Source organism: Centropristis striata, chromosome 12 (genome assembly GCF_030273125.1).
Source record: "Centropristis striata isolate RG_2023a ecotype Rhode Island chromosome 12, C.striata_1.0, whole genome shotgun sequence".
In the NCBI taxonomy this organism is placed as follows: Eukaryota; Metazoa; Chordata; class Actinopteri; order Perciformes; family Serranidae; genus Centropristis; species Centropristis striata.
Window position 1 is genome coordinate 10,242,077 of NC_081528.1, and position 23,847 is coordinate 10,265,923.

At 37.3% G+C, this 23,847-nt stretch overlaps 2 protein-coding genes across 2 annotated transcripts; one reads left to right on the top strand and one right to left on the bottom strand.

The window, feature by feature from the left end:
• The first annotated feature begins 4,925 nt into the window (after nucleotides 1-4,925).
• Nucleotides 4,926-13,259, top strand: hopx (HOP homeobox). The gene is made up of 2 exons (XM_059346356.1): nucleotides 4,926-5,271; nucleotides 12,956-13,259. Exons 1-2 carry the CDS (start codon nucleotides 5,125-5,127, stop codon nucleotides 13,031-13,033), a joined length of 225 nt encoding a protein of 74 aa, XP_059202339.1. The 5' UTR covers nucleotides 4,926-5,124; the 3' UTR covers nucleotides 13,034-13,259.
• A 5,094-nt stretch (nucleotides 13,260-18,353) lies between these two features.
• Nucleotides 18,354-23,262, bottom strand: LOC131981969 (zinc finger and BTB domain-containing protein 11-like). Its single transcript, XM_059346514.1, has 4 exons — nucleotides 22,958-23,262; nucleotides 20,570-20,766; nucleotides 20,190-20,261; nucleotides 18,354-18,924 (listed from the first exon to the last, which is right to left on the bottom strand). The coding sequence occupies exons 1-4, from the start codon at nucleotides 23,079-23,081 to the stop codon at nucleotides 18,553-18,555; spliced, it is 765 nt and encodes a 254-aa protein (XP_059202497.1). The 5' UTR covers nucleotides 23,082-23,262; the 3' UTR covers nucleotides 18,354-18,552.
• Nucleotides 23,263-23,847: the final 585 nt, after the last annotated feature.

Sequence of the window (23,847 nt, forward strand, 5' to 3'; positions counted from 1 at the left end):
TGTGCTGCAGCAGCATGTGTTCACTTAGCAACCTCTGTTTGTTTACAACCAGACCAGACACCAGACACTCGATCAGCAGCGGGCACCACGTGTACAGTCAGCATGCTGGTTTGTTTACAATAAGCGGCTGACAATGTGCCCTCAAATATTCCACCTTGCCGGGATGGCCCATTCATAGTGGTCCCGCTTCCAACAGTCCCACCAATTTTGCGCCTCTGTGAATACCTCTGGAGGCAGAAAATTGGTGAGATCACTTGATCCCGGCATCCCGCTTCAGGCGCATTCATAGTGCAGGTGAGACGTTACAGAGCCGTAATGAGTCCCGGCATGAAATGGCACTATGAAAGGGGTTATAGCAACTTGTCACTCTGGGATATACAAGTCATCACAAAAATCATCTGAATGTAAATGTATAAAATTACATGTAAGTATGTGTGACGTTCAACTGAAGTGAAGTGATCTGATAAAGGGTCTATAGCTTCCCAGCAAATAAGCTGATAACAACCTACTGGACCTACTAACAGGCCCTGACTCACCCATACTTATGGGATGATAACAGCTGATAAACGCCTATTCAATAGTGTGATAACATACCAATGGGGTTTGGCTGCAGATGAACCAATCATCTTGTGTCAAATATTATTGCATGCATTAAATGCAGAAGTATCCTGTATTTTCTTATTCCTTTTCTCATTTTTCTTATCACGACAGACAAACTTTGGCTCACACATGATATGTACTATTTCCTGCAGCGGCTGGAAATAAAGGGTCATAACCTGAGATATTTTTACTCTGGTGGTGGTTTCACAGCCACTCATTGTTATCATAGTGTTTCTCTATTTCAGGCGCTTCATAAGTCCTGTTATCCCACAGCTACAATGGAGGGGAAAACTACCAACCTGTTTACTGTGTCAGCAGTCTGTCAGATTATCTGTGTTTATTTATGTGAAGATTCAAGGTTTAAGGACACATTACCCTCAGTAGCTGCAGCACACGGGCTGTTGCCAAAATATACTCCTCCTGTGTGATACAAGCGCTAAAAAATCCCAGTTTTCTGATGTACTGATGTAACGTAGAGGAAGAAAGGTCATTTATCAGGGGTTCAAATTAACATTTTTACAAAATGTTATAATTATTTATAAAAGTTGTAGTTGAATAAAGTCATAAAAACTGGGTTATATAGTAAATGTATTATTTTTTGAATAATAATGAATAATGAATTTATTATCAATTATATTTCCTTTTTGTACAGTTACAATGACTTGGTTTAAATATTTTATCAAGATTTAAATAGCTAATTTAACTTAAAATAGAATTTTTAATACATTAAATTTAACAATTTGTTTTGAAATTAGACAGGACTCTTGGGGGGGGGGGGGAGAGACAGTACACTAGTAAAACAATACAACACATTAACACAAAATAAAAACATATTTTTTTAAATGTTTAATATCTATATTATACTGTGATCATATCTTTTAGATTAATTCATTAAATAATAATTATTGTTCTGTTCCATAATTTAATATAAAAATATCTGACCATTTTCCTCTTACACATGCACATTTTTTCATGTTTCTCTTATTTTAAACTGCTTTGAAGTCGTGGTGCAACAGGTGGGAGCGATCACACTGTGAGCCACACTGGAGCTCAAATCAACATTTAATGACTTGTGCAAACAGTGAAAGAAATTCTGGAAAATTATATGATCTGGCCCTGGGAGTGAACTTTGGATCGCTCGGGTAGGATTTTCCTTTTCTTATCAATGAATATGACCTGGGCGATCTGCAGCAGCCAATCAGCAGATGTTTCCACTGGACTGTACGTTATGTTTGTGTCATAAACTGACAGCTTGTTATCAGCAGAGTCACCGTATGCTGCAGCGTCAGTCCGGATAATAATCATCCTCTTTACACATGTCTGCCTTGTGTGAGACAACATTTCATAAAGTTGTTCGGAGGTCTAACTTCTTCCTCTTTGAAGTACCTAAAATAAGGACGAAGCCTCAGCTGATGTGATTTCAGTGATCATCTGAGCTGCCTCAGGTGTTTAAAATAAACCTGTTTGTTATTTGTATTAGAAATAAAATCTAGACTTAAAACAGAAAAGAAAACAAACAATTTTGTGTACTTACAAAACTACCTTATAATAATATTAAAATAACACACATATACAATACAATACACTATTCACATGACTGTGAGGCATTACACTTTTAGTGTTGTTTGTATTATAATTCCTATTGTGAAGTTTTAAAAAAAATCTAACCCCTTACAAATACCCTGCATATTATAATAAAACTTAACATTTTTAAATAATAAAAGCTAACTTGCAACAAACAGCCCACTCTAGAAACTAAGTGAAAGTTAACTGAATTGACAACAAAAATTATAAACTAAATAAAACTAATGAAAAAAAAAAAAAAAACAGTTACAACTTCTGACATCAGCACCATGTTACTACTGCTGTGTCACTGCTTGTATTAATGTTGTTTTATTTTAAATCAAACCTAGAAAACTATTAATAAATATACATGAACTGTTGTTTTCCTCTGGTTTGTTTTGGTGCAATCAGACAATGTGGTGAAATGACTTTGAATATAAGGAGACACCATATATCAGTTTTAGTCCCTGCAGGGCATTGTATCCAGACTATTCTAATTATGCCAGGCTGTTTGTTTGAAATATGACTAAAAAGATCAGGTTACCTTTAGTACAATGCATTGCTACCTATAACCATATAAATGTGTTTTTACATATTTTTCCCAGTCCTCCAGTTCTACATAATGCTGCAAGCAAAACAATAAGTGACTCCATGCCTTATATTCCATCTTCTTCTTTGGTGTCCATTCCAGTTGGTTGGAAATACACAAATGTCTTTATTTTCTTTCTTTATATTTTCTTTCATGCCTGAGGACCTGCTGGCTATCGGACACAAACATCCGACTTCTTTTACCCATAAAACCTTGCATTTCTGGGTCATTTCCTCATGCTAGCTCATATTACGTTTTGGGTACAAATAAACAGTCCCACAACCCTGCTACAGAGGGCAATTTTGCAGTGAAAAAGATCCTTTTTCCTATTCAAACATAAAGAGAAACCCCTTCTGGAGCATAAACAAACAGTTCCAGGCATGTTTAATGCGCCTCAGAACACCTTAAAGACTGAGCTTACAAGTCAAATAAAGTAAATCCTAAACAATAGTGCAAAAATGACTCCATTAAAGGATATACAAACAAGATAAATATGTTATAACTAGTCCAAGCTTTGTGTGGGCGATATATTATTTGCCACCAAAATCCAGGCAAAAGGAAATCACCCAGCAAGCTTTGCAATCGCTTAAGTCGAAGCTTTTCACTGAGAATACCACATAATTACGGGTCTAATCAAAATCCAAAGATAGCATCAAAAGGAACTCTGTGTGTATGTGTTGAGGAGCATTATCAGGTCCGCGTTTACTGTTCGTACCACGTGAAATTCTACATGCTTGGTCAGGATGTTTCCCTTGCAGCAGACTCAACACAACAGTCGACATCTATCTGATCAAAGTGAGTCCTGTAAATACTCAGCTCAGAACAGCACAGAGAAAACTGCATTAAAAGGTTCATATCAAGGGTGTGTGTGAGAGAGAGAGAGAGTGAGGAGGTTTATGATTCAAAAGAAGTATCTTATCTTTGTGCTTGAACAGCTGCCTCCTAAAGTATGGTGCTCTCCTCAAGTCAGTGAACAGGATAAGATAAGATGTATGAACATTTATAGAGATTATGCCGATAAATTCACCTTAATATTTCTGTTGGTGCATAAACAATGTCTGTTGTATTTAAAAAAAGTGAGTTATTAAGGGATTTATGTCTTAAAGCAACCTTAAGTTTGCATTGTGGTACATTTATCCTGTTTCATATTACAATTCCTAATATTTTTCTACAGTTTAAGGAGTAGCCTTGTTATTTTTCAAAAATCTTCTAACCATGTTATAGGATCTTACAGGTGCATGTATGTAGCTGTAATACTGCAGCATGGTAAGTTAATGGTAAACCGGTGTGATCTTTGTTATCTTTTGTTGCATAATATTCCTATAAATGTGCACTTTTCTGTATGATTCTATAGACCTTTATCCTTCTTTACAGCATTCATCTTATTTTATGAAGTTATATTTAACCACAAGATTCTATAAAGTCAATATACAAAGAAAAATATCTTTGTAGTAAATGATAAGTAAATAAAACAAGTGTGTTGATTGTTGAGATTTAGATATATATTTTTCCCCACTTATTTTCAGTCATTATGCTAATAAGCTAGCTGTAGGGAAAAAAAAAAGCATATCCATCGTTCTTAAAATGTTGGGGGGAAATCATTTAATGATTGTTTTCAATCTTGAATAACCTAGAAACCATTTAAAACCTTTTAACGTGAATTTAAACTTTTTTTTTAAGTTTTATCTAAAACGCAACATAAAAGTAGACTTAAACACCAATAAAACTATAAAAGAAAATCAACTTTGGCTCCCCCCAGTGGTTGTAATAATAATAATGAGACTGTGACAGAGGTAGCCTTATAATAATTTTAATTTGAAATATGCTTTAAAAACTTGCATGCTTCAGTTTTACTGTTGTGCTTTACTCCGTTGTGTAATAATACTTTTAATTTCTGTTCCAGTAACTACCTCACTTCATGGCATTTCCTCGTGATAACAGTGCAGGCCAATACATTTAATTGGTTTATGATAATGTTCTAGTGATTAGCGTGATACTGCAATAATCCTTATAATATTCCCACAGCCTGGTGTCCCTTTAAGCGGAGTTGTTTGGGGGAGTTGCGTGTTTTATGGGAGGGCTCTGCTGGTGGGACTGGCCTTATGACGTGCCTCTGTTGACAGTAGTAAAGCCTCCACACACACACACCCTCACACACACGCACACTGCCTCCACTTCACCCGCACACTTCCCGCCGAGCTGCCAGAGAGCCGCCGCTGCTCCACGCCTCTCCATCTCCACCTCCACCTCCGCGCCGCGCTGCCTTCTGCTCTGCGCGCCCAGCTGTGCGTCCACTGCGCGCCCCGGAGCTCCGACCAAGACTGAAGCTGAACTGTTCAACAACTCCCGGAGATCAGGAGTAAACCAGGAATATGACTTCTAAAGCGATGGAGTGTCTGAACCTGTCGGAGGATCAGGTCAGAGTGCTGGAGGACAATTTTAAAGTCACCAGGCATCCGGACGGGATGACGCTCACGTTGGTGGCTGCGGAGTGCGGGCTGTCAGAGGAGGAAACACAAGTGAGTAACAGCCTAAAAATGTCAAATCGCTCTTTTCTTTTTACCGTGTGCTTGTGTGGATTGGTAGAAAATAGGAGGGTCAAAGTTTTTCTAATGTTGATGAGTCTATTTCGATATTTAAATGTTTTGTTTTTTTGTTATGTTGTAACAAATACACGCTCATTTTGTGATTTCCTTTGAGGTCACTCTTATTTTAAGGGTGATTTAATCATTCTCCCTCAGGCTTTTGGTAAATTATGTTTTTCCTGTGATATTTATACAGTTTAATTTACCCCCATAGGAAGTCTCTGTGTGCCATATGCGCTCTTAATTAAGCAACACACTTAAAATAGCAAAAAACACATTTGTAATAGTAGCACATTCCTTAAAACATTGCTGTAATGTGTTGAAATGCAGATTCCAGTGATACTAAGTGTTAATATAGTGAAATTCTATAGAAGAATGAATTATTGTAATCAAAAGCAATACAAATTTATGGTGGTCATAATATGTGATATATGAATTAACTATACCTAACTAGAAAGGTATAGAAAGAAAAAGTAAAATGCCTAGAAAAAACTACTTAACGACAGTAGGCCTACTTGAGTGAATGTAATTTGTTACTCTCCATCTTTTTAAATTTTAGAGTTTTAACTGAAATAACCAGCACAGACACAAAAAACAAACAACAAAAAACGTGCAAATTATGGTAACATCACTGTGTCAAGAAAGTTCACAAGTGTTTCCAGTATAAAGAGACAAGAAGTACATGTTTATATTTGTCTGCAGGAAGATGTTTTTCCAAAAGCAGAACAAGTCTTTAAATCAGTGATGCAGTTCAGGAACCGCTCTGCTGACAGTGAGAGGAGCAGCTCTGTGGACAGTGTCAGTGCTCAGTGTGATCCTGGCTAATAAATCTGTTAAAGTGTCACAGTCTGATGAAATAATCCCCCTCTGAGTGTAAACACTGCCCTCTGATTGTCTCTGGAGCAGCTCCAGCTTGTTTTTCCTGATGAAGTCATGTCAGAGCCGAGTTTCCTGCTGCTGTTTGAGACAAACTGTTGCTCCTTTGTCACAAACACTGATTCATCTGTTCAGGGTGACTTAAAGTTTAAAGAGGCGACTTTAAGGAAAGATCATCCGTCTGTCAAACCGTGAGGGCAGGACTGTGACGACACATTTGTTGGCAAAGTTTGGGTTTCTAATGTGGTCGCTGTTGCTGCTCGTGTTTATGCTGCTTTCATATTTGGTCGGATGTGGGAAATGTGTTTTTACTGAGCTGCTTTGATGTGCAAGGAGGGGAAAAAAACTGAAAACATATGTGGGGAAGGGTTGGCTTAGCTACTAATAATATGCAGCAGGAACTTTAATGTACAGCTGAAATGATGTGTCAATTCATTGATCAGTCAAGCTCAAGAAAAAAATACTATTTGGATGATTTATTAAGAGTTTGTGTATATTTTGAGGCAAAGGTGCTCCAAACATTTCCTACATTCAGCCTCTTAAATGTGAGGATTTGTTGCATTTCTTTGTTTTATGTGACGGTAAACTGAAAACAAATAATCAAGTCAAGTCAATTTTATTTATATAGCCCAAAATCACAAATCACATATTTGCCTCAATGGGCTTTACAGACTGTACATGGTCTGACATCCTCTGTCCTTAGACCCTCACAGCGGCCAGGGAAAAACTCCTCAAAACCCTTTTAACAGGGGAAAAAGAAGGAGAAACCTCAGGGAGAGCGACAGAAGAGGGATCCATCTCCCTGGACGGACAGATGTGAAATAGATGTTGTTGTACGCGGGCAGATCAACAGTAGAATAGAGTAGATAGAGGATGAAAGAGGAGAGGGAGGGAGGATAGAGAGAGACGGTTGAGAGGGAGAGAGACAGAGAGGAGCAGGAGTTCTGGGAGGGGCACAGCAGCAGGTGATGAAGCGCCACCATTGGCCAGTAGTGATGGTGAGTGTAGAGTGGACCAGGAGAGGAGCGTTCCCATCTGGGGCCGAACCAGATCCACAGCAGTGAGACCAGCAGGAGTGATGCCGAGCAGGACCACAGCTCCACACCCTGTGAAAGAGAGAGCAAGGAAAAGTGCGAGTACTCTGGGAATACATACGTTAATACACAGGACAAGATGTTACTATCCGTTGTGCCATAATCCTGCGTCCACACCACCACTGCAAGCACCATGTGGCCCTCCCCAACGACAGGCTGTGTCGAGCCTCACTGTAGTAATAGTAAATAGTTTGAAGACATCACTTTATGACACTGCGATGGATATTTTACACCATTTTCTGACATTGTATTGACCAAAGGAAATTATTCATTGTCAAATCAATTGGTAAATTCACAGCTGATCATAGTTAGTTGCAGCATAAGTTACAAATTTGATTGGCAAACAGATTTACAAACCTGAAAGTATAGTCTTGGACAGTTCTTGGACAAAGTGATCTTAACAAATAGTACATTTGTAGGTTTCTTTTTCCAGTGATATTTCTTCAGTGTGCAAGTAAGAAAAAGAGTTTAAAGTTTAAAAAGTGAAAAATAGATTTGCAGGTAACAATTATTTTCATTATCAATAAAAATGAATGTTTTTTTTTTTTTTTCAAAATAGCCATAGTAGTGTTTTGGAGACTATTGCAATGTCATCAAATGTCTTGTTTAGTCCGACATAAGTCCAAAACTCAAAAATATTCAACATACTATAATATTAAAATGGGGAAAAGTAGCAAATTTTCAAAACTGAGAAGCTTAACAAGATAATGTTTGGATTTTACCCTCTAAAAATGATTATCAAAATTTCATCAGCTAGTCAGTTTATAGATTGAACACTGCATCTCTAACGTTTATAAATGAACACATCATTACTCAAATCAAACCAGAAAGACATCTTCCACTCCTGTGGGAAAGAGCTCCCACATAATTGTTGAGCACAAGAAGCCCATTTAAGACCATTTTTATAGTTGAAGAAGAAAAACTGACAATGATATAAAACATCACATTGTTACTTCGGTATTTAATCTCTACCACCACCCCCTGTCTCCCACATGTAAATACTCCCACCATCCCTCTATCTGAGGAATGTCTCACTGTAAAGTCTGTGCAACTGTCACATCAGGAGCCAGATGTGAAGCTTCAGAGCGCCGATAACAACATGTTGAAAGAGCTCTGAAGCTCTGCAGGCACCTTCAGTAGCATATCTCTGATAGATAGATCATTGTAAAGGCACTCTGAGAATTTCAGTCGTCATCATAATGAGCTCTAGTTTTTGGGCTGGTATTCCTCTTCAGGGTTTGGCAGGGAAACGACATGACTGTTTGCTTAGCTGTACTCATCAGGAGGCGAAACCCTACATGTAAATTCTGTCATTAGAGTTGACGTAACGTCAGGTTCATATCATAGGCAAATTTCTGCTCGTGTCTGTGCTCCAGAGGCTGACAGATAATAAATGACGGGGCTCTCACATGTCAGAGCGTGTGTCCTTTTCATAATTAGCTCGCACAGTACAAACCTTTCACCAGTCAATAAGTGGTGAATGAAAGACTCATGCTTGTGACTGGTTTTTCCACTTCGACTCCGTAAAACCAGTTCCTCTAGATTTCTCAGGGCTGAAGTAGCGCAGGCACAGCAAATCTGAAGCAGGTGAAGCATTTGTAGTATAGGTGCAGATATAGCCTCTATTATACCTTGTCTTGGCTGGCTGCATAGAAAAAGCAAAATCATTGTAGTCACGCATGTAGGGAAGAAATATTTAATGCTTTGGATTGCAGTTTCGTGCATAAAGAATGAGTGAAACACCAGCGGTTAGGTAACCGATATGGTCATCTTTATGATTTTAATCTGATGTGGGTAAGACAAAAGAAAGTAAAATCTGAACAAAACACATACACAACATCACACTGCTCAGAAAAAAAAGAAAGCTTAGTTAATCAAAATCTTGTCAGGGGGTGGATTCACAATGCCCAAGATACAATATTACTCAAATTGTACATACACCTATAAAGGAAGCATGCAAACATCTGTGTTCAGCCCAGAGAAGTATGCTACAACATCAAAACTTAAAGCGGTATTACGTGAATGAGTATTGCCTTTCCACAAGGAACTTCAGAAAAAACGGGTTAAATAATAGTTAAAATGGACAGAGCTTTTAACACCTAGTATAAATGGACCCTGGATCCTATTGTGCCTATATTATAACTCAGTAGAATACAGTTTTTTGAGTACTCCTCATAACCAGTAATCTGATATCTGTGTGTCACATTGTAGAGTGTGTCTGAGTATTGATTAGCCCTGTAAAGAACATGGTCCAATTTTCAAAACCAGCAGTTTTGTTTTGAAACAAAATTTTGAACTGTGCCATGTTGGTTTTGAAAAAGCTGACTCTCAGAATGTAACGGATTTTTTTTTTTATCTCAAGCTTCAGTCTCCTGGGTCAAAGTCTGTTTCTGTTTGACCGCTACCATCCAACCTCTACCCTTAGCGGACTTTGTTGCTCTTTATTCTCAGCCTCACCTCACTAGGTTGTGTAAGATGGGACTAAATCCAGTTCTCTGTTTGGGCAAAAAAAGCAATTGTAGTAAACCAAACCAAGTGGGTATCTTCATCCTGGAATTTGTGTGAAGATTTATGGCCTGTTTTTCTTCCTGGCAACAAACCCACATGGAACTATATCAGGATGTTGGACCTTAGTGCAACAGCTCAGCAGTGAAAAACTTGAGTGGCAACACAAAGAGGGAATTTTGCACAAGAAAAGATTTAGAAAAATGCCCACTTGATTTAGCTAACAACTCTTGCTGCCAAGCCCAATCTTCATTACTACTGTAGAATAGCAGGGGTGTTTCATTATTTGGCTCCATCACTGGGGTGCAGCTTTTTCTGCCCACAGAGCAGTTGTGAACAATTTAAGATAGACTAAAACTGCACTGTGCTGCCTCCTAAATCCCCTTCCAGTGTTAGTGACTGTTTCCATTCATTGTAAACAAAGGTGTGAGGTGCCGGGCAAACCTGACAGGGGAAGCCTGGTCCAGGGTGAGGTAAAAGTCTGGCCCCTCATCAAAAGACCTGACTTCATTTCCAGCTGATGTGGGTTTCTTTTTTTCTGGCTTTCTTTTTCTTCCTGCCGCCCCCCCTCGGTCAAGTGCTAACAAAGCTCTCATTGGTGAAGGTTTAGCTGCAGCCCCGGCTACCACTCCCTGTTTCACATTAACAGCATTTACAACGTGCTTCAGCCTCTGTTCGGCACGTTTGAGCCCCTTTCATAGACGTTTTTTTATTTGTTTTCAGTGCTGCAGTCAGTAAAGGTAGAGAGTCAAGTTTGAAAGACCTCATTATGTAATCCTGTTCTAGTCAACTGGGGGAAAAAATGACACAAGCACCATTGTATGGGTCAGAAGGATTATAAATCTCATTGTTCTGAAGTGGCATGTGTGTAATGCTTTTTCAAGACATTCACTTGAAAAAGAGCCACTAACAAAAGACAGTACAAAAAGGCTGACTTCCATTCAAAACCTGGAAGAGAAAATGGCAATTTCAGGACTAAACCTTTACAAACTGTATTGTGAATTGTGTAATGACAAACTATAGTAACTTCCCCCTAAATGTTTGCCCTGCATTGTAGAAACGAGGTACACAAATATGAAATACCGACACACAGTTGAGCAGCCAAGTTATCCAATTGATTCAGTCTTAAGTGCAAGCCCAGACGACTCCAAATGGGAATCTCATTACAAAATGTGGAAACTGTCCGTCCTGCCAGGCGCATGTCTCACAAATCCAGCCAGGGTATCGTGTCTTAAGGCCGCCATCCCGAATCCCTCCCTTTCCTCTTGGCGTTATCGGGATGATGTCAGCATTGTTGTGAGTCCCTTGACAACACGAACCACAAAGCAGCAATGCGCCAGGTCACGGGTGTGTGTCAAGGCTCTCAGCACAGTCATCATCTGGTCAGAGTTTCAGTGGAGCAGTTATTGGCGGAGCAGTCTGTTAAAATTGGATGGAAACATTCGTCTTTTGTGGTTTCCCTGATACAACTTAGCCTCAGGGTCACTGCTGTGTCTGTGTGAGTCAGTGACCATACTTACATGCACCAAGAAATGTGACTGCGATGTGATTACAAGGATAATGAATGTCAGAAAGTGAATGACTCTCTTTTAATAATAGATTTCATATTTGTGGTTTCTGTATTGGTGCTCGCACTATGGTCACAGACAAACAAACAAACAAAACAAGAAAGTTGTTTCACAGCTGGTATGAACATGTCCATGAGCATTGATATTCACTTTCAGACCATCCTGAAACCTTTTTATTATTTAATTTACGACCAAAACCCCTCTGCTTTCATTTTGTTGTTTTAGCCAAGACATAATATTCTAATGTGCACTTTATATGATATCATAAAACACAAACTTCATCCTATATTAATAGGCTAAACATTAGCATGTTACGGTGCCAACTGTAGCTACCTTCTTATGCTAAACAGTAGCATTCTTCGCATGCCAACTGTAGACACATTAATATGCCAAACATAGCATGTTAACGCGACCTACTGTAGCTACAAATATGCTAAACATTAGCATGTTAACCTACCAACTGAAGTTACAAATATTCTAATCATTCGAATTTAAACTAACTTTAGGCAAATTAATAATGCTAAACATTATCATGTTTATGTGCCAACTGTCGTGACATTAATATGCTTACCATTAGCATGTTAGTCTACCAACTATGGTTAAAATATTATGCAAACCAGTAGCATGTTAACTTTCCAACTGTAGATGTACATAGGCCTATGCTAATCATTAGCATGCTGGCCTGCCAACTGATGTTACAAATATATTACAAATGTGCTAAACATTAGCATTTTAAAGAACCAACTTTAGGGACAACAATAGCTAACAAGCTGACAAGTAATTAAGTGTGATATTACTACACAAACAATAGCATCCTAAAATACCTCATGTTAAATGCTAAATGTCATCAATTGGATAGCCTATAAAATTGATGTTAACATGCTAACTTTAGAAGTATTAACAATATTATGAAATGTGTGTGTTGCTTTGATCTTGTTTCATTTACTGAATATTTCAACATTTTGCTTCAACATGCAACCACCCATAGAATCACAAATTGTCATTTGGCTACCAGCAGCTAGCTCAGTAGTTTTTTTGTTTTTTCGTACACAGTCAAGGTAGCAATTGGAGAGTATATTTGGCAATACCTCCATAGTGCTAAGGTAGGTTAACATTAACCATAACAGTTTTTTTTTTTATTATAAAGGCATGCGATTGACTTAGTGTTTTTCATCCTACTTGCCATGCTCGCTACTATTGAGGAGGATATTAAAGGTCTTTAAGGTGCATAGTTGTTTTGGTGTCTCATGTGTCTGACACTTCTCAGAGGTCGTTAAATAATTGTTGTGTATGTAAATGTAACCAGTGGCCTGGGGATGAGAAAAGTATAACAATGAGTTTGGAGAACTAAGTATTCAGTTCAGATTATTCTTGACAATACAAAAACTCCACCTGTGAAACTTCTCAGGAATATTTATGTCATGACTGTTTTCTGTCAGCCTCTGTTACCTCATTGCTCTCGTGTTTCAGGCTCTTGCAGCAGTTTATTCTGAACAAAACCTTGTGTTACCTGTCTTTCACTACTCCAATGGGTGTGTTTGTAATTTTCCGTTTTTGTTTATTTGTGTCCTGCAGAAATGGTTTAAGCTACGTAATGCACAGTGGAGGCAGGCGGAGGGTCTTCCAGCTCAACGCGGATCAGTGTTGGATTGAGACGGAGAAGAATCTCCTGGGTGCCTGAAGCTCTACGTAGAGTCTACGCTGACCTTGTTTCTCCTGGACGAACTGACTCCACCACCTCTTCCTCATACACCTCCCCACCATGTCTCTCTTTTTGTATCTATGAAGCTATTTTAACTTACTGTAAGGAATGTGAAGGTGTTTCTGTGTTGTTGCCAATATAATCACCATGTTTACAGAAATAAACATATTGTTATTATAAGTTAAAATGACTTCTTGAGAGTGCTTTGCGGCTACGGTACAGCAGAGTTATAGTATGGTGTCGGTAGAGCAGGGGGCGTTGAGGATAGTGTTCTTTTGTTTTCAGGCTTTGTTTACATGTATGTCTGTCAGCAGGGGAGCAGAGCGGGGCGTTTAGCTGTTCACGCGGGACTATAAAAGATGTGGGGAAGTGCTGGGATTACAATAGATGCTGCTGGAATCAGCTGCTGCTGTCAAGGGACTTCCAGGGACAAATCTGGAACATTTCCAGCTGTAGAGGGAGGAGGAGGAGGGAAGTTGACATGTGAGCCAGCTGAATGGCATCCTGGGCTAAACAAATGACAGGTGATGTCATTTCATTGTCCATTTTTCCCCCATGATCACTGTTTAGTAAAAAAGGATGTGATCTCAGCAGCCTGATTGAGCTTTATGCCTATTCCATGAAAACATCAAAACCAACAATGAATTCCTGTTATCAAGTATTATCTAGTAGGCTCCTCTAGTTCTTAATGGAGCCCAAAAATACTGTAAATAGTCCCCAAAAAGTGCTTAACTTTCCTCCTGTTTGAGTGACGTTTGCTAAAAGCTAAAGTTCCCAGTTATTTTACGATCATTTAAAAAAACATTTTTATTTATTTTTTAATATTACATTTTCAGTAGTAAGTAGCATGCTCGGTTAAATATGCCACAAAAAGGAAAGGTTAATATTGAGAGACAGATTACAATATTGTTGTGTTTTCATTGGATTTGATGACGATAACACAACAATTGAATCTTTAAAATATCAATTTTCTGTTTCCTACTTTTGCTGTTGTTTTAGTGGGGTTGTTATGCTTCCAGTGACATCTTTTGTTTAGTCATGATGGTTTGAGTGTTTGTTTGTTGGCAGGACATTTTAAAAACAAATTGGTTTACAACTTGGTGCTTAGCACCAGATTACCAGACAACCTTTAAGTTTTTTAAAGCATTTTTTTCATTTTTAAGTCCTGCACCAGCCCAGTATTTATTTACTTTTTTAAATATATTTTTTTATTGAAAAACAATTGATAACCCGAAAAGGAAACTTTACTGACATATATTCCAACTCATAATATATAAGATCATCATGCTGATGTACACATAAAGGCCCCAAAAACAAATGAACAAACATGAAATAAGAATTAGGTAAACAGAGGACATGATGTGATTTGGAGATATTTCAAGGAACTACAGGAGTTTTATATTTAATCTAAAAGGTCAGGTTTTGCTGTCAGTCCTCCAGAACAAAAGAAGCCCTCACTTCTTTCTTCAGCTGCCAAAAAAAAGAGAAAGCAAAAGGTCACTTCGAGTTTTAAGCTCACATGAGAGGTAAAATAAATTCTTTGTGTTGTTTTTAGCAGAAATAAATGAGGGTGTGGTTTGAGGAGAACTGGGTATAAAGGTCTTAAGGATAGTTTCAACAAAATCTTCTAAGAATGAACTTATGATTGAAGATTGACTCAGACAGAGATATTTAAAGAACTTGGAGTATTAGATATTTGTTGTAGATGGATGAAAATATTCTGGAGCGAGGAAGTGAGAACAGTTTCTCGTTTTACAGGACAGAAATAAAATCCTGACCTGTGTGTTTGTGTGACGAGACTGAAGAAGGTGGGAGAAAGAGAGAAAGAGAGAAAGGGGATGAAGTTTCCTGCCAAAGAGCCTGGAGTGAAAACACTCTGATTGTGGGAACAGTCTGCACAGCAAGCTCGACAGAAACTAACACCGACCCAACAGGTAGTTCAAGTGCTCATAAAACACTCTGCTGCTTTTTAACAGGCTGTTGTGACAGAGTGGTTACACTGGCATCTGCTGTACACACAAACACATTCATAAAGTATGAACACATTAACACTGATACTCCTGAAACGATAGCTTTAATTTTAACAGTAAATCTGCAGAAACCCCCTCTTTTTGGATGATTTAACTGTTTTATATTTGCATATAAGATCATCTGAATTCTCATGAGTATAAAAAAATACAAATCACACAGTGGCGTCTGTTTCCTGCGAGCCTGGAGGTGTTTTCTTCAGTTCAGCTGAAAAACAAGCATTTTTTTTTAAATAGTTGGAACACATGCAGTTGCTGAAACCCCTGCTGAAAATATACATTATATGTGAGAGCCTGGCCCTCTCTCTCTCACTCAGAAATCTCAATTTAATAATACAGTTTATATTGCCATTGAATGTAATTAGTACATTTACTTTAAGTAGTTAAAGTACAATTTTGAGGTATGTCTACATTACTTGAGTATTTCCATTTTATGAAACTTCATACTCCTACTCCACTACATTTAGCTGCCAGCTTTAGTTACTTTTCAGGTCGAGATTTAACATAAAATACATGATCAATTTAAAGTGATTTGACCTTTTCTTTTAATTAAACCTTATAACAGTATATCAAGTAGTTAAAATAAGCTCTATCTACTGAATTAAAAAGCTGCTTACAAAAATGTATCAATACAAAAAAATCTAATAATATATTTAGAATATATAAAACAATCTGAGTGGGGTCATTCTGCATAACAAGTACTTTTACTTTTGATACTTTAAATACGATTTCATGCTACTTTTGTTTTGAGTAAGTTTTGAATGCAGGACTTTTACTTGTATTAGCATTTGTACTTAAGTAAGGGATCTACTTAATACTTTTCCACCTCTGGTGATATGTAGTTGTGATTTAAGTGCTCCTATCCTTAGCCTGGGAGAAGTACAGATACCATCGTCAAAAAATACTTTGTTACAAGTAAAAGTCCTGGATTCAAATGATAATTAATTTAAGAACAGATCAGCAAAATATACTTAAGTATAAAAAAAACCTAATTATGCAGAATGACTCCTGTGTTTCATTTTATATACAGAATATAACCAACAACTTAAATGTATAATCATTTTAAAGTTGTAGTTTGTCAACCTGGACCCATTTTAGACACTTTGTTTACTACTGGGTAGATTAGTAGTATAGTACTTCATAAAAGCATGAAGAATGTCATTGTTTTCATGTTTTTATATATAAAATTAACCCAAGTAAAATATTTCTTAGCATCAAATAGCAGAAAATGGAAATACTCAAGTGAAGTACAAGCCTTTTTTAAATTGTGCTTAAGTAAATTAACTTTGTTACATTCCCCGGCTGGAGATGTGGCAGATTGTTACTACCTCTAATAGTCTTAAAATGATCATGATATTGCTCAGGATTCTGGATTAAAACCCGTGATTTAATATTTTTTTTAGCAAGGTGATGTTTGGCTCAAGAAAAATCAAAAACTAGAATTAGAATAAACTTAATTCCCTGATTACTAATATGACTGTCAGAGGTCATGAAGCCTGAACAGACAATGCTTCTCTCCTGCACTCATCGTGTGCGACAGAACATGTGCCTCTCTCTCTCTGTCCTCGAGTCATTCAAGTGAAAGGATGATCTGAGTGTCTGATGGCGTGCCATAAGAGCCCATAAGAGTGTGTGCAGAATTTGAATGGAGTCTGGTTTTGTCAGTTGCTAAGCAGACTCTGCAGAGCTGTGAGGAATCTGCCTTTTAGAAGCTGCCAGGGTCAGTCTGCGTCACTGTGTGAAACCTGACTTTGTTCCACTTAATGCAGGGGTTCTTACATTACAGATTATATAGATATTTTTTTAAATAACCTTTTAATGCCATCTTCTATGACACACTATACCTGGGGTTCTCAAAGTTTTGATGACTTAGTGACAATTTGGGAAGCCAGTATATGACAAATAGAATTTTTTTTATCTTTTTGGATCTCAACTCCACTTTAAACTGTTGAGTTGTCCTAAATTTTACACAGATTTTAGCCAACACAGTAGCACGTTAGTTTGATGCAGTAGCTACTTTGTGTATTAAATGTAAGATACTGAAAATAAGAATATTATACTATAATACAAGATATCATTTAGACAATTTTTAAAAACTTTTTTATGACATACATTTTTATGGCAAAATTGACTATGAGTTTTAGGACTTCCATTTTCTGACATTAAATATTTATGACATACTATATTTTTTGGCATATTATACTTTGTCCTTTAAATACATTCCTATGACTATTACTACGTTTTTATGGCATTTTCTAGGACACAGAGCTTTTTCAGACACAGTAGTGAGGGCCACTTGTATCCTCCACGATTATTTCTGGCGAGAGGAGGCTGATGAAGAGGAAAAAAGGTGTACGGCACTGCCATACGAGCCTCAGCTCACCATGGAGCCCATCCAGTGAGTAGACCTCCCTTCCTCACCTCTAGAGGAGCTCTGGAAGTTAGACAGAGTCACCTAGTTCTCTCCAGTGGGTGAAGTTGCACGGCAGTTCTGTCATTTAGTGCAGTATTTCTCAAAGTTTTTTTCCCAGGACCGTTTTAAAAATGAAGACCAAATTCCCAATATTGTCCTTATCTACAAATCATATCAAGCAAATTTGTCCATACCGTAAGTCAATCAATTTGAGCATGCAACAAATCAACCTGTAAACCCTCTGGAGTCTCCAAAAGCGCCAAAGAATGTCTTCTTCATCACATCCAGATGTAAAAACAAAGCAGACCAAAAAAGACACACAAAATGACAAAAAAAAGACACAAAATGACCAAAAAAAGACACAAAATGAAAAGACAGAATAACAAAAAAAAAGAAAAAAGACACAAAATGACCAAAAAAAAAGACACAAAATAACTAAAAAAAAGACACAACAGACACAAAATTACCAAAAAAGACACAAATAACCAATAAAGACACAAATGACTTACAAAGACACGAAAATACATGAAAACTATTAAAAAATGGACAAAATAGCCCAAGACTCCATAGAGTTAACCACATCAGGTCTTCTCCACTTCACACCTCATTAGATATCATTTTACTTACACCTTGCTAATGTGATTGGAGGACCTGCTTGCTTTTTAATATTGCACTATGGGAGAAACTCTGCAAACCTATTTGGCAAGCCAAATAAAATCTCCTGTGACTCATATTTGTATCCAAATATATAATAGACTCTGGGAATAACTGATCTAATGCCTCTTCAACTCCCACCACCAGCTTCAGGACTAACATCGGAAAATGAGCATGTTTCCTGTAGCAGAAGTTTTATTTTTCTACAAAGCTACACAATGCAACATATAAACAGTTATCTTGATCAAAAGAGGAAAAGTAATTACTGAGAAGGATGAATCATTTCAATCATATTTTAATTCTCAAGTAGAGATTTATAATAACAAAACAAAGTGTCAACAGGAATAAAAAATAAAGCTATGTCTACTGTACATATTCATTCGGTTTGTGAGCATCTGCATGTGTGTGTTTTACTTGTGTCAAAGCAAAATTCTGCGTCGTGTAGAATCAACTGAAATTTGGTTTTAACCTCTGATCGAATGCGTGGAGGAAGTCGCCTCAAAGCCCCAGCTAGACTCAGAAGAAAATGCTCCTCCTCGTCTGGTTGATAACTAATAACATTAAGGACGCGGTGCTGAGAGTCGGACACATCGGGCTCTGCCTTTCTCTTCCGAGTCGGGGCAGCAGGTGTATCAGGTATTTCAGGTGTGCTGGGTGCTGGAGGAGGGGAGTCCGGAGAGTTAGGCTGTATGGTAATGGACTGTTGTTCCGTCTTGATCTCTGATTTGAGTGTGCTCTTTTCTGTTTTCTGTGGGGGACAAATCAGACATTGTAAACATGTACATCCCTACAATTCTTAACAGACCTAAAACAAATACAGCAGCACTTTTTACCCTCACTGGGCTTAACCCATTGACGCCTGGAAAGCGGATACGTCGTTTTGTAGTATTTGTATAAGCTCTCAAATACCTTTTTGAATTTCATTTCTATCTGCTACAGAGGCTGAAAAATCTATTATTTAGTAGAAGAGTTGACACTTTTTTTTCCAGAATTTTCCAGAATTTCCAGAAAATTAGAGGCTTATTTTAAAATCGCCCAGCGATTTTTCAGGCCTCAATGGGTTAATCAAAACTTAAAGAGAGCCTCTACATGCACAGATTATTCTAGATTTTGCCCTTATTCTGAAAAAGACTATTACTACAAAGCTGTTTATATGGCTTGTGCTAATGAATATTACACTAATAACCCTCTTGCGGCTGTGCATACAGCGTTTTATGTAACGTGTTGTTGAAATGTTTTAATATTTGCACATATCCAAAAACATGTTGATGTACATAAAATTTAAAAGTAGGTCACACGGAGCTGACTTTAAACTGCCGAATGTGCTGTATATATGACCAAAAAATGATTCTAAAACCAAATACCCTTTTGTCTTAATTGAAAAATGCTACATTCTCAAAAATACCTAATTTTTAATATCCAAACAGAATATTCTGCTTTCATGACCTATATAAAATATTGTCACATCTAAATAGTTTCTATAGATGCAATTGGAAAAAAAAAAAAAAATTACACACTAAATTTTTTACCACAGCAATCAATGCATTTTGAGACTTTACCAGCTGTTATTAATAACTTTGATTGTATGTCTCGATCAGGATTGTTTAATGCCTTCAAATTGCAAACAAACAAATATGGTGAATGGATTGTTTCATTTCAAAGGATTTTTGATTTACATGTGTGATTGTGTAGATGAAACGCCAGATTATGTTGCGACTCAATCATTTTTAAGGAGTATATTACAAGTCAAGCATAATTCTAACCTTGCAAACGCAATGGTTAAAATCAAGGATTATGCAGACTTGCTTCTTAATAATAATGTTTTGTGGTGTGACACTGTGTTTAAGAAGTGTTTAGGTTTATGCACCAAAACAACTTGGTTAATGTTCTAAAAACTTCCTTTGACTACTGTGACGTTGGCACAATGTCATGGCACTTATAAACCGTGTCAGGTAACAGTAATATAAATGCAACACTGGCAAGAAAAAGATTCAATTTAACTAGGAAACATACCTTAATGGCTTGTGTCACTGACACAATAGTCTTGATGCGATCATCAACCTGGCAGCGCTCACAGTTCTTGACCTAAAAAAACAAATGAACACATTTTTAGAACCAAATTAATATCCAGCTGCAAGTTGATAACAATAAAAACAGCATCCAACAACAATATCACATCCTGCAACCCTGATTCCAAAATGTTGAGAACACTAAATAAAAAAATAAAATTAATGACACAGAATGCAATCATTTCCTAACCCTTGGTGATGTATTCACATATTTTTTCTTTGTTTGTTACAAATGCTCCACCTGGAAGATTCAAATTGTGAAACTGTGTCATTTAAAATCAGCAGATGTGTCACAGGCATATTTATCACTGATCAGTGCATTACCCAGTCTTTAACATCCTGTATCAGGTTGTGCCAGTAGTAGCCAGCGATAACTTTGTCCCTGGTGCTCCTGACGCCGTTGTGATTCCAAGTACCAGGGTTAATGTGGCACTTTGCCAGAACAGATGTCTTCTCTTCCTCTGACAGCACAACTAGCCGCATGTACTGATAGCTGGGGCCGATGTAGAAGAGTCTGTTGTCTGTTTGAAGAGCAAAGAAAAAAAAAGAAAACAAAATGAGAAAGCTGCAGTTTAAAGTAAAAAGAAATGACTAAACATCTGATCAAAAGACTTCATCTGCAACATGAAGACACACAATGACCATAAAGTGATGCAAAAATGATAATAAGGAAGCATAAAGCCCCCTCTTCAGCCAGTGAATACCTGTGGGGTGGACATCGAGGTGGTGCCAAGTTATAAGTGTCTAGGTGTATACCTGGATAATAAGTTGGACTGGTCCCTAAACACTGACGCTCTCTACAAAAAGGAAGCTCAGATCTCTGGACATCTGTATTTCTGAATTTCCCCTTGGGGATAAAAAAAGTAATTTTGATTTGATTTGATCTTGATTTTAAAACGACTACAAATAGACCACAAAGAGTCCACAACAACTAGAAAGAGTGGATTTCAATTCCAGATTTTGTCTCTCCTCACTCCTCTGACTTGAGACCTAGAAATTGATAAATTGATCTCAGCACAGCATCTCAAAGGACATCCCAATTCTCTAAATACGTCTTGAGGACTGAGGAGAGAGGCTTCCTGGAGTCTTTGGCCACATGTGTCATTTTACAAACAGAGCAGGGGGACTAAAGGTTGTGTTAAAAATGTTATAAAATAAAATGTTACATGTGACAGCCTATGTTTTAACAGCAAGAGAGGAAATATATTGTTTTATATTGACAGTGAAGAAGAAATAGCTTTGACAGGTTATCTGTGTATTCTGATTTGATTGTCTGGTTTTATGGTTCTGTTCTACTCTGATATCTAGTATATATCCAGATTTAACCTTTTACTTCATGCTGCAGGAGACCAATTGACATTGACCAACAGATCTCAGTTAATAAAGTCTTTGTTGTATTTTGAGAACATCCTAATAAGTGAATTTTGGTATTTTTTTAACCTGCACCCTATATTCCCTCATGTGTCTGTCTAGGTAACTACTTCTGAAATCACTCGAGTATAAAGGAGGAGAGCTGCAGCGGGAATTTATGGATGTTAAAACTACTTTTTTTCTGCTGACAGGCTCTGACTGTTATTAAAAGTGTTCGACAGGATTGTGGGACAATGACATAACCTTCTGATAGCTCAAGGTATTTAAATGCGTCAAATTGGCATTAAAGCACAGTGGATGGCGCTCTCCTTCAAACTTCAAAGTTTTGGATGTACTAAAAATCTCATTCACTGTTTTAGCATACTAAATTGGACATTATCATGGATTGTGGGATGCAGCAAGAGTTTTGCTCCTGCTTAACAAAGATGTTGGGGCCTTTTGCAGGTCTCTGCCCAGGGTCTCATTCTTCTCTCTGTTAAAATAATCGCCTAACTCATTTTTTAAAGTTTTGTTGGAAACACAAAAAACTTCACCAAAAGTTTAAAATATGATATTTATTGATCATTTCACTCAAAAAGGATGTAACAAAGGATGGCTATTGGCAAAGTAATAACACTGTGTGTAAATTATGTAACTTAAGAGAAATAAATGACTTGGCAATTTTTATGAACATGCCTTTGTGACTTACGCAAGATATGGTAACACTTTATTTTGACGGTGTCTACATAAGAGTCACACAAGCCTGTCAGAAACATGACAAGTATCATGAGCATTAATGTCACTTCAAAGTGTCATTAATGTTCATGACACATCCCATGTCATGTTTATGACACGCTCATGTCACTCTTATGTAGATACCTTAGAGTAAAGTGTTACCAATATTCATGTCAACAATAAAACACTGATAAACTAAACTGATAACTAAACAATCTCCCTCTAGCTCTTCTTTGCTGGGTTCTTATCTGATGCCTATGAATGTGGCAAATTGTCAAAGAAGTGATGATCTTAAAGAGGTAAAATCACATGATCTGATCAACTGAGGATGTAGGCGATTTTACCACAGGTGGCCGGCGTCATGAGGAGATGATTTAGGCAAAAAAAAAAACAATTTTGACAAAAAATTACTTAGGCGATTATTTATACAGAGTGACGATGTTAAACAATTTGCATTTGTGTGTTAAACCCATCACAAAATGTTATGAAACAGAGAGTGCCAGTTCTTTTAAACCGCCATATGAAATACTTCTTAAACATTTCTTAGAACAGTACAGTAACTCGTGTATCTCTGGCTAGCTGGCGTTACTTTTACTTTTTCTTGTTAAAAATCGACCTATTTATTACCTTTAACGATGAAATTTGAGGATACGCGTCTCAATTTGGCTTGATCTGCGCGTTCAACGTCCGGGTCAAATTCACCTTTTAAGATGAATTTCAGTAAATGTCGGTAAAAGGTGAAAGGATCCATGATATCAGGGGAACTCACAACACTTTATTCACCAACGTAAACGATAGCGGTGACCGGAAGTAGCATCATTTCGCGTTTCCGGTGCGGATTGATTAGTAATATCCCGATCAGCTGGCTGACATCAGCTGATCTGGTACAGAGCGGGAGCTCGATGTCCACCGGTATTCATTTCTCCTCCCTGGTTGTTGTTATTGATGTTGTTCAGCACGTGAACATGTTAGCTGTGATGATTGGTCACTGAGGCATTTGTCCCGCCCCTCCTCAACTGTGATTGGACTGTTAGATAGAAAGCGACTGGAAATGTATAGATGTATAATTTATTAATACTCATAATTATTAACCCTTGTGTACTCCTTCCGTCGACTATATACTTGTGCTGCCATACAAAGCCTAACTGCAGTAAGTATGCAAATGGTAAAACTGAGGAAAACTGCTTTAAAGTTTTTTTAACGTGTCTTAACTGGCCAGCCAACTGGGTTAATAGGTAGGTCAGTGATATGCCACTTACTTCTACATGTATTGATGATGTAATTTTGATAGTCAAAAATCATGATTCATTTGAACTTTGATCCCAAAAATGTAGTTACTGCACTCTTGTTTTGCTGTAAAAGGTTCTAATAGTAATGCACAAACAGAGTGCAGTAACTACAATGTTGTCGTATTTTGCTTTCAGTGAATAAACATTTTCAAATTGATTTTGTTAAATGTATTTAACAATTCTATTCAAAGATTTGCATATTTTAGACTTAATATTATAAAGTAATGT

What these genes read in the sequence shown, in the direction of transcription:
- hopx (XM_059346356.1), top strand. Translation starts at nt 5,125, where the DNA reads ATGACTTCTAAAGCGATGGAGTGTCTGAACCTGTCGGAGGATCAGGTC. An exon ending in TGTCAGAGGAGGAAACACAA is followed by an intron (nt 5,272 to 12,955) that starts GTGAGTAACAGC and finishes TGTGTCCTGCAG; the next exon opens with AAATGGTTTAAGCTACGTAA.
- LOC131981969 (XM_059346514.1), bottom strand. Translation starts at nt 23,081, where the DNA reads ATGGATCCTTTCACCTTTTACCGACATTTACTGAAATTCATCTTAAAA. An exon ending in CTCAAATTTCATCGTTAAAG is followed by an intron (nt 20,767 to 22,957) that starts GTAATAAATAGG and finishes CTCTTCAAACAG; the next exon opens with ACAACAGACTCTTCTACATC. An exon ending in TACAGGATGTTAAAGACTGG is followed by an intron (nt 20,262 to 20,569) that starts GTAATGCACTGA and finishes TTGTTTTTTTAG; the next exon opens with GTCAAGAACTGTGAGCGCTG.